This window comes from Ascidiella aspersa, chromosome 8, assembly GCF_963924565.1.
Source record: "Ascidiella aspersa chromosome 8, kaAscAspe10.2, whole genome shotgun sequence".
Classification (NCBI taxonomy): domain Eukaryota; kingdom Metazoa; phylum Chordata; class Ascidiacea; order Phlebobranchia; family Ascidiidae; genus Ascidiella; species Ascidiella aspersa.
Window position 1 is genome coordinate 20346625 of NC_139454.1, and position 13918 is coordinate 20360542.

Here is a 13918-nt window from a genome sequence, read left to right on the forward strand (position 1 = left end):
TACCGACAATTTTCAGTTATATCCTAAAACTAAAATTGATCAGTCCACTTTAAAATTACCTGAATTTTGTCCAAAAGAAATTATTCAAAACTTTATAGTCATGGTCAGTAGTAAAAAATGTATCCTTTCGCACCGTGCTAAAATTCTGTACAACTTAAAAATTATCACAGCCCTTGGAACATTTTGCGATTTACTAAAAATTTCCAGTTATATCCTAAAACTCAAATTAAACAGTCCACTTTAAAGTTACGTGCATTGCGTCGAACACAAATTGTTGAAAAACTTTATAGGCATATCAGTAGTTAAAAATATGTCTCTTATACCAGTGGTTCTCAACCTTTTTAGCTTGCGGACCAGTAAAATTTCAAAACAAATTTTGCTAACCGGCGGACCTTCATAAATCAAATCGACCCAAAATTTGACTACGACACATGTATGCAACTAAACTTAAAAGCAAATAATAGAAACTTCAAGTTAAGGGGCATTTTACTGCTGTCTTTTTGATTTCATACCTGTTATACGTGATTCTAGTGAAGTTTTGAAATACAAATGGTCCTAAAGTTTAAGAATTAAGTGAGCTGTAGCCTACTTTTGAACAGTTGGGCACAACACTTGCAGCATTGTGGCGTACGATAAAGTCCCAAAGTAAACCATTAATTAACTCTATGTTACGTCACAATGTCGCAAATTACGGAGCTGGCGAAGTTAGAAATTTGATGGGCAAGCCATTAACATGTTGCATTTTGCAAATGAGATATAAAATTGTAATATATTTGGCGGGCCGGCAGAAAAGTTGACGCGGACCGGCACCGGTCCACGGACCGGCGGTTGAGAACCACTGTCTTCTACAGTCTGTTTTTTTTAAGCATATTCACAGTACAGTATTTAGGTAAAAAATAACTTATTCGGGCGGTCGCGCCTAATATGGTCTTCTTTTGGTGCTTGTTTTACGACTTAACGACAAAACGCCAACAGCCACTTTTTTATTATTTTTTTTATTTATTTTTTAACGCCCCACATTTCGGCCTGTTTTCACATTCAGGTCAAAGGTTACGAGGGGTCAAAAGTTCAGGACGTCAAGAAGCCGATACAGCAGCAGATGGTTAAGACTGGTGGCGCTGTTTTGTACATGGAGCCCGAACGCAAAGTGGTGTCGCGGTCAGCCGACGAATGTGTGGTTGCATTGTGCGACCAATGGTGGGTGGTGTACATGGTTTTGAAAATATTGGCTCACTGCCAAACTGTGTTTAAGGTCATGAGTAGGGCGAAATTTTTTTGTGACCCCAAAATTGATAAATTTTGACTCAAAAAATTACAATTTTAACCTAGTAAATATATTATTGTTTGACATATCGGAAATACATCAATCTAAGGACATATTGTTGTTTATAATACTGTATTAGTGTCTCGGCGTAGTCAACCACACGTTTCAGAAGTTATACTGACTACTGGTCGAACACAAGTCGGTAGTTTTTTGGTATAAACTATAAAAATGCCAAAGAAAAACGGTATCGGGTATTTCAGGAAAATGTTGTGTAAACAGTTTAAATACAAGGTTGAAATAATTGTAGACAACTAACAAAAGCACATTGTCGACATACGAAATGGAAGATACACAACTATCTGAAAGCAAAAACGCAGTTCGAGCTGAACCTAATGCAATAAACTGCGATGAAAATTCTGCCGGCTCGCGTATACCATATATTGCTCTAATGAAGATATAATACAGACATATAGTTAAAATGTCATTGTTATTCAAATTTAAACTTAAAGACTTGTTTTTCAAAGGTAGGGGTCGCGAGATAGAACTGAAGATAAAACTTCTTTTATTTAGACGAGCACCAACTCCCAAGCAATATTGGGCAATTAGATTCTTATTGTCTGATTCAAAGAATTAAAAATACGCTGGTTTTGTTTAACTTGATAAAGTATAAATATTTTTTTTAGTGAAAACGTTTACACGCTAGAAGCACTGTAATCAAGCAACATCTTATATTTTTTATTTTAAAGCCAAGATTCCGTCAAACGGACTAATCACCACCAACAGACAAATAAAATTCGCGCAAAGCTTTAAAAAAATTGCTACTAGTCTTCTTTTCAATAATGAAACATACAGTTTAAAAAGGGGCTATGGCCGCGTAAGTTTTATTCACATCTGCTGTTATGATAGTTTAGATAAGATTTATCTGCGGGAAAATTCCTTCACCAAAAGAGCCACATGGCATCACCAACAAAAACATATATGGCTCGCGAGCCATAGGTTCCCAACAACTGCCTTAATCTAACAGACAACTCAAGTTGGTGCTAAATAATAATAATGTGAAATGTGACTTCACTACAAATAATATTATTCTTGGCTGGCGATCCATCAGTTCACTTACGGTAAACGATTCAATTCTCAAGTTTGGATCGCACGAATATTACAGTCCGATAAAGTTGTACATGTTAAAGTGCCTTATTGCTAACATTTGTAATCTGCAGCTCAGTGGTTCGCCATTCCCGGCAAAAATATGAAAATCTTAAAATATAAATACAAGTATTTTACTGCCAAAACGAAAACAAAAAATGTGAAAAAAAAACACTTTCTAGTGCAATTTGACAAAAAACATCATTTCACTGTCACTACAGGAGGAAAAAGAATTTAACAAATACACGCAAAGAGTTTAAAAAGTGTGAAAATAATAAAACATAAAAACAACTTCTACTTCGAAAATAGAAAAAAAAAACACGTTATACTACGATTTCATAAACAAGAAGAAAAAATTAAATAGTTTAAACCAGCGGTTCTTATACTTTTTTTACCGCGGACCCCTACTTTTTTTTTGCTTCGCATGCACCACGGTACACAAGAATTTTTCAAATATGACGTTATAAATTGACGTCACAATCAAATAGACTTCAGCATTATGCTAATTTTTCATAAATTTACGCCAGAATAAAATTAGACTTTCAGAGGTATGCTGATGATTTTATGAAGTCAAAAATACATTCAGTGCTAAACCGTTTGATTTTTAATTAAACTTTGAAAAATAGATTACTTCTTAAATATATACTAATATTTTAATTTGACCTCCACGCATGGACCTCTTACTTCACGGACCCCCAGTTTAAGAACCCCTGGTTTAAACAAACACACGCTTCAGGTACCTGGACTACGGTGAAGAAGAATGGAAGGCAAAAGCGCTCGTCGCTCTGGAACAACTCAACACTTACGGCGAGGACACGAGACGAAACTTCAAGGCCACTCTCGACTGGCTCAAGGAGCATGCCTGCTCACGCACATACGGATTAGGTGAGGACAATTTTCACTTTTGCTGTATATTCTCGCCTATAGTAGTCCGCCCTTAGCATTTAAGGAAATCAAAAAAGACAAATAGTGTCGATATCATTTTTACGGTACTATTTATGTTTTTCTAAAGGTTTGTTTTTTGTCAACGCTGAAAAAAAAATAATACACCTCAAACACCTGATTTCAGTAAACAATAAAATTAAAAAAAGAGAAAGATAATTGTAAAAGCCAGTTTTTTTCCTCAAAATACATGAAGTATTTATTTATATTTAAAAACCGCAATTTGGTGGAAAACGAGTAAGATTAACGTTATTACCGAAATATAGTGGTAATTTAATATTTTCGGCACTAAACCTAAATTAATTATACAAACTTAAAAATCAGAAAAATATTGTAGTGAAACTGTGATGTTTAATCGATGGTCCACGCACCAAATACTAAAACTAGCGTGGAAAATAGAACGAAGTGGCTCTGTCACAAATAGGGATGTCTGGTCATAGCCGATATCCAGTGTCGATTGGTTGTAATAACTTTTGTATTACCCACTCGGTATTAGGGTGGTAAGGATAATGCATAAAGCAGTGGTCGGCAAACTGGGGCCGCAGAGCCATTTTTAGTTGGCCGCGACTCGCGAGTTACTTTTGAATAGCTTCGTGAACATGTAGTTATGGGCCGCGTGATAGCCGTACATTCATTGCACTTTATTTCGTAGAAATTATAAATTGGCAAAGTTTGGAAAGATCAACGTGACAAATGTGGTCCTAAAAGCCTGCTAAACTATATTTTTTACCAACTTTAACTATAAGTAAACGAAAAATTTTTCGCGCTTCGCGCGTTGCCTATATTTTTTTATAGTATGTTTTACCTTATCGTGGCAGTGTTTTGGGCATCTAGGCGCTGTGTAATATTTCACCTTAAAATCAAATATTCCGAATCCGCCCCTGTTTTCGTAGTGGGCCTTCAATAATCAATAGCTCTGAAAAGAGTGCTTTGGACAGGAAAAAAAAACAAGTCTGTCGACCACTGATTTAAAGTGTACTGGGACCATTAGGCATCTCTTAAATAAAATCATAATTGTTGTTAGCTGTATTTTTTCTAAATCTAAAATTGGAGTCATTAGCACTGCTGAATGACAAAGTAAAAATCCGTTTCGAAAAACTGGCGTTTTTAAGGTTTGTTAAAAATACAGTACAATTTGTCGTTTAGCAGTGCCACTTGATTTCCCATCTCTTAGTCCAGTGGTTCTCAACCTTTTTTTCTTTCGTGGCCCATTTACGTTGAAAAAAATTCTGTGGCCCAATAGTTTTATGAAAGAAAAAATTGTAAAATAAGTTTAGAAGAAAACACAGCAGAACATAATTTCAAAACAGATTCTTTATTCAACCGTGCATTAGTGAGATACTTGCGGCTGAACAATAAATTTACATTCCTTATAATTCCCCCCCAAGCCATTATTCCTGTAAAATTAAATATAGTGACACAAATAAAAAAATGAAACTAAATCTGATTTTTTTTAAATTGGTCTGTGGCCCACCTCAAATGTTCTTATGGCCCACTGATTGAGAACCGCTGTCTTAGTCGTGTTGTATTGAAACAAATTGCCAACACTGTAGTGCCTTCAATTTTACTCAACAATGTGCTCCAAACCTCAAGTTATAAATTTTCTTTTGAATAACAAAATCTGCCTGAATTCTATTGGTGAACCACAAAATGTTCAAAATACAATACAATTTCGGCGTTTAATAGTGCCGTTTAATTTACAGTTTTCAGTCTAAAAATGTCTTGGTCGTTGTAGCTCTTTCTACCAACCACCTTTAAATAACCTAGCTAGTTACTTATATTCACAACGACAGGAACCCACTTGCCCTGGGACGAGCAGTGGCTGATTGAATCGTTGTCGGATTCGACAATATACATGGCGTACTACACTGTGTGTCATCTTCTACAGGAAGGCGTTTTTGACGGATCAAAGGGAAATAAACTAGGAATTCGGTAGGATATATATGCACGGTTAACTACAGTATTATAATTTAATAAGGTCGTTACCGTTTGCTTTAATAGTTAAAATTTCGTAGCAATAAAGTTTGTTAATCTAACAATAACAAAAAATAACAAAAAATAATACAAAAAACAAATAAAACCAATTTGCTTACTGTGAATTTATTTACGTATGTAGGTAAAATGTTTGTCAATCTGTAATTTGAAAGTTGGAGAAAAAATCTGTTAGTACACCGCTGCAAAACAAAACTAAAAAATGAAAGAAAATAAAATAAAATAATTTTGGTTATCGTAAATTTATTTACATTCTGTAGGTAAAATGTTTGTTTTCAGTGCAAAATAGTTTGCCATATATATAGAGTCACTACTGTGATGGTTTACGATGGTTGCTACTCCTTGGTATGTGCAATCAGCTCAAATCCTATATAATACGAAGAACTTAAATTTCAAAACTGTACTAGTCACCCTGTGTGCTTTATTTCGGCTACAGGCCGGAACATATGACCCGTGAAGTGTGGGACTATATCTACTTTGAGAAAGCACCATTCCCCCGATCCGACATTCCAAAGGAACACTTGGTTAAGATGAGAAACGAGTTCCGATATTGGTATCCCCTTGATCTCCGCGTTTCAGGTAAATCGATTAAAACAAACGAGGTTTTATTTTCTTGCAAGTGGAGTTTAAAATACTGACAGGGCAATATCGGCCTTCTGTTAACGTTTTTGGTTAAGAGATTGTTTTTGATTTTTACCAAACCTTATGCATTCGCTCATCGCAATTGCGTTTATAGCAGTAGGTTATCGAGGCCAAATGCATTTTCGTATTAAGCTAGACCTGGGCAAACTATGACCCGCGGGACGGATGCGGCCCGCCAAACAATGTAATCCGGCCCGTGGCTCATTTTCAATAAAACATTTTTAGCCAAAAATAAGCCTTAACATTTTTCACTGATTTTTGAATATTTTATTGAATACATTACTCTTGTAAGACATAAGGGAACCACTCGTTGTATTATGTGTATTTGAGAGCCTTCTTTTGACACGGCCCGCCAAGACGTTTTCTGTTTCTTGTTCGGCCCGCTATTACAAATAATTTCCCACCCCTGTATTAAGTATATTTATATGTTGGAAATTTAATTTAATTTACCAATATTCGGCTTTGAATTGGATAATTTGGTGTAACTAAATTGCATCGAAAACGCCCACCGGCCGTGTGCCTTTTCATTAAGCCATGAAATACAAAACCATATCAGAACCCTATAGTTCTTTTCCCCCGCCGCCCTATACAAAAATGGCTAAAACTAAAACTCACGTTTTTACTGTTTTAAAATTTGATAAAATAAAGCGAATGTATTTGAAATGATGTGAAATAAAAACTTGTTGGAATACAGAAGCATAAAAAAAATCAAGGCGTTTATTTTATGTCCATCTATTAGCTTTGCTGGACACGAGTTGTCAGTTTCACAGAAACACGTCAGTTTAAATTTGATTTGATTATCAGTTAACTTACCAACACAAGGCAACTTTATACACACGTTTGGTGTTAATTCGAAGTCTAGCAGACTTTTGCATAGCATCATTCTCGTTATATAACACAGTTAGGAATAAAACAAAAATAGGACTAATATAGTAATAGCTCAGGCGCCCAAAGATTTAAAATGTCCAATATGAGAAAATTCTGTTCCAGGCAAGGACTTGGTGCCGAACCATCTCACCTACTTCATCTACAACCACTGCGCCATGTGGCCCGAACAGAAGGAGATGTGGCCCAGGGCGGTTCGGGCCAACGGACATCTGCTGCTCAACTCGGAAAAGGCGAGAAAACAGCGCATCCACGGACGCTTTCCTTTTCTTTTTAATGTCATTAAAATTATAAAAAAAAATTGATCCGCCTAAAATGCCCTGTGGGACCCATCGGAAGCTCTTTTTGATGTCATTAAGACCCATTAGACGATTTTCTTTTTAATGTCATTAAAACGCCTAAAATGCCCTATGAGACCACCAGACGCTTATCTTTTCTTTTTAATGTCATTAAAATTATAAAATAAACTTCACTCGCCTAAAATGCCCTATGGACCCATCAGACGCTTTAGTTTTTTTTTTAATGTCATTTAGTTTTTTTTTTAATATCATTTTAATGTCCCTATTCCCTATGAATCAGGACGTCTGCTAATCTAAAAAATGCGGATAGGTCGTTGCTCCTTGTTTTAATATATCCCATATACCAGTGGCTCCCTGTTTTTTGGGTTTACCACACCCTACAGAGGATGTATGTCGATGTTTAAGAACACATAAAAACTGTAAACATTTTATGGATTGATTTCCCCAAAAGTACATTTATTGAGTGCGAGTTGTATCAAGATGCTTCCATCAAAACTAGAATAGTAAATATCCAAGTTATCTCACTGTACATTTAAATATTACAAGCAGCACCCTGGTTGGACACCACTGATATTTGCTGTGCTGTACACAAGAAAAAAATCTAAAAATTGTTTGGTAGAGAAATATGCCATAATTTGCACAATTTTAATCTTTCGAGCGTTCGCAAATGGACACCACTGCTATTTGCTGTGCTGTACACAAGAAAAAAATCTAAAAATTGTTTGGTAGAGAAGTATGCCATAATTTGCACAATTTTTATCTTTCGAGCGTTCGCGATTTGCCAAGTAACATGCCTCCTTATCACCCAAAACAACGCCGTTTAAAGTTCCATAAGCATCACGCGTGAAACTGCCGCCATTTTCACATCAGGTGCCATTCAGGCTGGCCGTACTTGCTTTAGTATGACCAGCAGTTGTTTTCCTTAAACTTCATTTTTTGGAAGAAAAATAATATTGGAGTTTTTTTTGGAACACCAGCAAAAGGCTATAAAATCATTTTTCAGCTTCCCTCCGAATGGTACAAGATTAGCAAAAGTTTGGTAATTACAAAATCAAACCATGATCTGCGGGCCATATATTATATTATTGCAGTCCTGAGTTTGGACCACCCTGATTTAAAGCTTGTACGATGGCCGAAAACCCAAACACACCCCCGTTACCAAATCAACACATAATAACTCTATTAGAAAACACTCTAGCAAGCTCCTTGTTATCTTCAAGTGCACGCTAAGAGAAATAGCGAAAGACCCTTGAATGAGTTTTGAAAACAACTCGAAGCTGATAACAATGCGTCACGTGTGTGCCTGGAAGCTAATTGTGCCCGACAATGCTGAACTCTTCTTTCTTTCCTTCAGATGTCAAAGTCGACGGGGAACTTTTTGACTTTGAAAGACGCCATTGAACGGTTCTCCGCTGATGGTAAGTCTAACGTTGCTTTGGTTGATAAATCAGATGTTAAGATGCAGTTAATGTCGATATTTTTTGGAGACTGGAGTAGCCGCCAATGAGCAATGTTACATTGTAAGGCTTTAAAGTTTTCCTTTGTACTTCAGAATAATGTTATGCCGTAAGGCTGAGGTCAGACCGAAGCATATTAGTTTAAAGTCAATAACCAGACGTTGACGAGCATGGTTGACAATTTTGGGGTTTACATAGCTTAGAAGTCTGATGCTGGTTTCTCGAGTCTGTTTTTTTGAATTACTTGTTCCAAGAATCTGTATTGCTTTTATAACTAAAAAAACAAACCATTAAAAAGCAATTGTTTTTGAATCGTCATGCCACACCAGAAACGGCATTTGTTACAAGATTGCCACAAAGTCTTCGAATCTTTAAATGTATTTGAATTGATTTCCACATTAAAAAGCCTTTAAATGGTCTTTGATTTGATTTCCACATTGAAAAGCCTTTAAATGGTCTTTGATTTGATTTTATGTCCAGCTTAAGTGTTTTTAAAGTGTCGTTCTAAAATAATAAAAAATATTTTTTCAATTGTGTTGCCCATGAGTCTTAAACTGCTTTGTTTTCGAAATATTTAAAAATAACTTAAGCAATCCAATTTTCGGCCTGTAGAACCCTACAAATTTTCTTTTAATAAAAGTCTTTGAATTTTTTTGTCCTAAAATTGTGTGGTAACCCTGTGTTAAAACATGGATACGGACTAGACTAGAGACTACTATATATACGGAGTCAGTTAATTTGGCTGGAGTTGGACTCGGGACTCTAAGACGACACCAGAGTCCTGTGTTTGCTTGGTCGGGCCCGATAAGGGCGTACTCTTTAAATCAGGGATGTCCAACCTTTCAGCAGGTTGGGCCGCATTTCCACTTTAAAAATGTCGATGGGCCGCAAAACCTGTCGAATTAAAGGGGTGACGTCATAATTTACGCCATATCGTGACGTCATAAAACAACTTAACTTACGAACACCCGCTCTTCGAGACTTCACTCGCGCGCAAATATGCAAGTTAATCTCGGCCTTATATGCAAGTAGCCTAAATCTCGGCCCCATTTCTTTTGGCGAAGCGCGAAAAATTAAGTTTACGTGCCGTATCATGCCATGGTACGCACCTTTGGGCGGATAAATTTCCTTAAAATGGTCCGCAAAATCGCACAATGAGAAAAACACACATCTTGCTTAACAATAATGTGTGCACAAGCGTTTGATGGATGTTGAAAATAAGAGACTCAATTCTAGTTTCAGAAAAAATATAAGATAGGCCTACATCAAATACTGCGCGTTCTACACGTTTTGATGATAGTCGAAACAATTGTTTTAAAAAAAGGCTACTGTAACTGAGAAAAAGTAGTGGGTCGCACGTAAACATCAGATGGGCCGCAATGCGGCCCGCGGGCCACGGGCCACGGGTTGGACATCCCTGCTTTAAATCATAAATGTAGAATAGGATATGATGGAATACTTTCCACTCACGTATTGTTGTTGGACTAGTATATGCTATTGCTACACCTTTGAGTGGATTTTAGACTCATCTTGTTTTATTTCATTAACTGGACGCAATGAAGGCTGCAAAGTCTGAAAGGCATACGGCAATCGCCGGTGTCGGTTTATTTTGGCTGACTTTGTTTTTTACAATGGAATCGGAATCGAGTTGTTTCAAATCCATTCCGCAGCTCGGTTAAAAATAAGACAACAAATTAAAAACAAAACAAAGGGAATAAAATTATCAAGTATTTATTTTTATTCACGGGTCTATACCCCTTTTTGTGACCTAGAATATAATCGGTTACCTGATTGTGGTGTTATTTTTGGATTTCCACCTCGCTTGTTTATGGAAATATCGGTAGAGTAGAATCATCAAAGGGTGTACAATCACATTTAAATGTAGTCCTCAATGCGGTATTTAAGCTCAATAGTGTTGGTGACGATAAAGAGCCTCTTATAAAGCTGGCGTTGTTCCTTTAGGCATGCGTCTAACCCTAGCGGACGCGGGCGACACAGTAGAAGACGCAAACTTCGTGGAAAAGATGGCCGACGCCGGAATCCTGCGACTTTACACTTGGATCGAGTGGGTTCGCGAGATACTCAGCGGAGATGTGAGTTTTCAAACTATACAAGCTTATGGGCAAATTCTATTGGGGATTCTGTCATTTAGCGTTGTTACTATAGGGAAGAAGGGGTAGCCAACACGTCGATCGCCACTTTTCACCTGGTTCATCGCGTCGAATATGTGTTACGTCATCATTACAGTAGCTGTCGCACACAAGCGGAACATTAAAATGACCTATTGTTGTCTAGATAACCTAATAAAGCGTTTTTTGACATAACAAATTAACTTCCATCGCTGGATGGAATGCAAATAACGCTCAAAATGTTTAATAAGTGTTCCTGTGTCTTTTTAACCAAACCAGTCGATCGTAAGTCTCTAAAACATATTTTAGTCGATCGCAGTTAAACATTATGTTTTAGCATGAGCATCTCAACAAAGGGGCAAGTGTTTCAAACCGTATGAAACTTGATAAACGTCAATATATCAAACAATGTACCCTTTTTTATCTGTGCTCAATGCTTGGCGTCCCCTCTATGTCTAAATTAAAGTTTGTATGTAAAAACAAATAGCCTATAGTGGCATTTTTTATTTCTTTTAATTTTGACTTAAATTCCACATTTGCTTACAACTACAAACGTAATACCAAGTTCGGCAGCTTATTTGTTTTATACCGTTAAGAGTACCAAGTCATATTGCGTGTATTTGAGATCCTATTCTTGACCCAGCCCGCCACAACATTTTAAATTTCTTATGCGACCCGTGGTTAAAAATAATTACCCACCCCTGCCCTAGGAGGGTTTTCCCCAGGTTGTGAACCGCAGCTAAACAGCAGTTTTTAGCGGCAATTCATAAAAAATAAAAGGAATTTGAACGCTCTTTTGCAGATCGTGCTGCGTGATGACGAGCCATCCACTTTTAACGACCGAGTCTTCGCTAGCGAAATGAATCAGGGAATTAAGATGACCCAGCAAAACTACGCCAACATGATGTACAAGGAGGCACTCAAGACCGGCTTTTTCGAATTTCAGGTCGCTGTTTATAGCGCTTTGAGCAGCATGCAAAAGGTGTCAGACACGCTTTATGTATACATCTGATCTAGAGCAGGGGTTCTTAAACTGGGGTCTATGGACCCTTGGGGTCCGTGAAACTAGTTTTTTTTTTTTGGGGGGGGGGTCTATGAATAAAGGTCTAATTGAAATATTAGTGTATGACTGTATATTTAAGAACAAAGTCAATCTAAACGTGACTCCATAAAGAGAAAAAAATGGCATTGAAAAATATGCATTTACGTAATAAAAATAGGCAAAAATACAGTGTAAAGGGGGTATGGCTACGTGTCCCCCTAGACCCGCCCCTACCGAGACTCCGGTTTTTGAAGCTTAAGAAAGCTTCACTTGTCATATTATTTTTTTTCCACATACTAGACTAGAGACTCATTCAGTTGCAAATTTCTAGCAAATACTCAAACAAACGAATCCTGTTTTCGAATCGAGAATAACAAATAAAGGATTTTTAAGTCGTGAGTAATTTTTTTAAGAACTATTTTGGTGGAGGATGAATTTTATCCTTGTAATTAACTGCTAACTTATTCAAAACAAAATCCTTCACCTTTTTTAGATGGCGCGCGACAAATACCGAGAGCTGAGCACCGGAGGAATGAACAAGCGCCTCATATCGCGTTTTATCGAGGTCCAGACCCTCCTGTTGGCCCCCATCTGCCCCCACGTGTGCGAGTATGTGTGGGGCCTCATCGGACAGGTGGGTGACGTGTGTGAATGACGTCGGGGTGCGGCGCTATCACAAAGGATCTCTGTCGCTTTAGTTTAGTTCAGTGATTTTCAAACTGTGTGCCGCGGAACACCCAGAGATCGTGCCTCCAGAGATCGTTAAGTGTGCCGCGAAACTTTTTGTAATTTTGGAAAATAATTTATTTGCATTACCAATAGGCGTACACGCAAGCAATTTAGACTTAAATACGCACTATCCATTACACAATTAATAATATTAGGACATCTACATATGGTTTGTAGTGTGCTTAGGGAGATTATAAAATTACTATATTGTTGTTCTGTAAAATTGTGCCGCGAAAAATTTAAGATTTTTTAAGTGTGCCACAAGCTAGAAAAGTTTGAGAACCGCTGCTTTAATTTATCCGCGTATATACGACACACGTATATACGTGTAAATATTCCCCCTTTTCTTTTTTATGCTTTTACTTCACCATATTCGCTTGTTATGAATGCCGAAGCATAGGTTTTCAACAAAGTCCGTACGCTTTGCTTTACGTAGTTGGAAACATACGTAGCAAAATTAATTAAAAGGATTCATAGCATAGCGAGAACCGGTGAGTGAGTGAAATGTAGACCATTTATAAGGATATGCTAAACTCAATCATTCAAAAAGTTCCTTCAGTTATTCTGCACAATTTCATTTTTAAACTTGATTCACAGCACACAGTGCGCGTTACGGATAGAGATTTTTTATTGTTATCAAATCGAGTATAACGCAATTTCTAATCTACATGTTTGGTTTCTCGGATTTTTTTTGTCCGAACTAAAAAAGCTACCCTTGTATCGTATTTTGCAAAGTTCCCTAACGTTTTGTATTATTCATATAATAACTGTTCATATATTACTCAGCGCACAGCTATAGTGACGTATTTACCGCCGTTGTTCAATGAAGTTAGAAAAATAGCAATTTTTAACTTTAAAAATGCGATTTGAACTGTATGTTCGTAGCACAAATCTTCAACCGCTATAATAAACAATAAAGATTCCTGATATAATTGTTGCAAAATAAGATCCCGCAAAGCTTGTGTTAGTTCGGTGATTGTATTTGACCCCAAAATTGACTCTCTTCGATCTAAATTTTGTGTAGTGATGTAAACCGGGAAACGTACAAATTATACGATTTATATAATTATACAGTATTAGATTTTCGCAACCGTAAGTAAATAGTCTCGTGACCTACTATTTGCAGATTCCTGATCTGAAGGATAGTGTGCGCTTTTGGTGTCACATACTTAGCTACGCGCCTGCTTAGTGATTACAAAAATAGGTTATTTTGCAGAATTACAAAAACAATCCGCGGCCTAATATTCACAAACCTTCAACTACTAGACCAGTGGTCGGCAAACTATAGGCCGTGACCGCAGAGTTATTTTACTTTTAAATAGCTTAGCGTAATCATGTAGTTGTGGGCCGCGTGATAGCCGTACATGCGTTGCCCTTGATTTTAAAAGTTCGTG

At 37.0% G+C, this 13918-nt stretch overlaps 1 protein-coding gene across 1 annotated transcript in view; it reads left to right on the forward strand.

Moving 5' to 3' along the window:
• Positions 1-13918, forward strand: part of LOC146136785 (leucine--tRNA ligase, cytoplasmic-like) — a 33364-nt gene that overhangs the window by 6370 nt on the left and 13076 nt on the right. Inside the window, exons 12-20 of the mRNA XM_083395979.1 lie at positions 1043-1197; positions 3144-3292; positions 5143-5281; positions 5778-5920; positions 6974-7101; positions 8522-8585; positions 10587-10717; positions 11556-11699; positions 12289-12429. Of these exons, the coding sequence (XP_083252105.1) occupies positions 1043-1197; positions 3144-3292; positions 5143-5281; positions 5778-5920; positions 6974-7101; positions 8522-8585; positions 10587-10717; positions 11556-11699; positions 12289-12429 (1194 nt within the window). The remainder of the gene's footprint in view (positions 1-1042; positions 1198-3143; positions 3293-5142; positions 5282-5777; positions 5921-6973; positions 7102-8521; positions 8586-10586; positions 10718-11555; positions 11700-12288; positions 12430-13918) is intronic.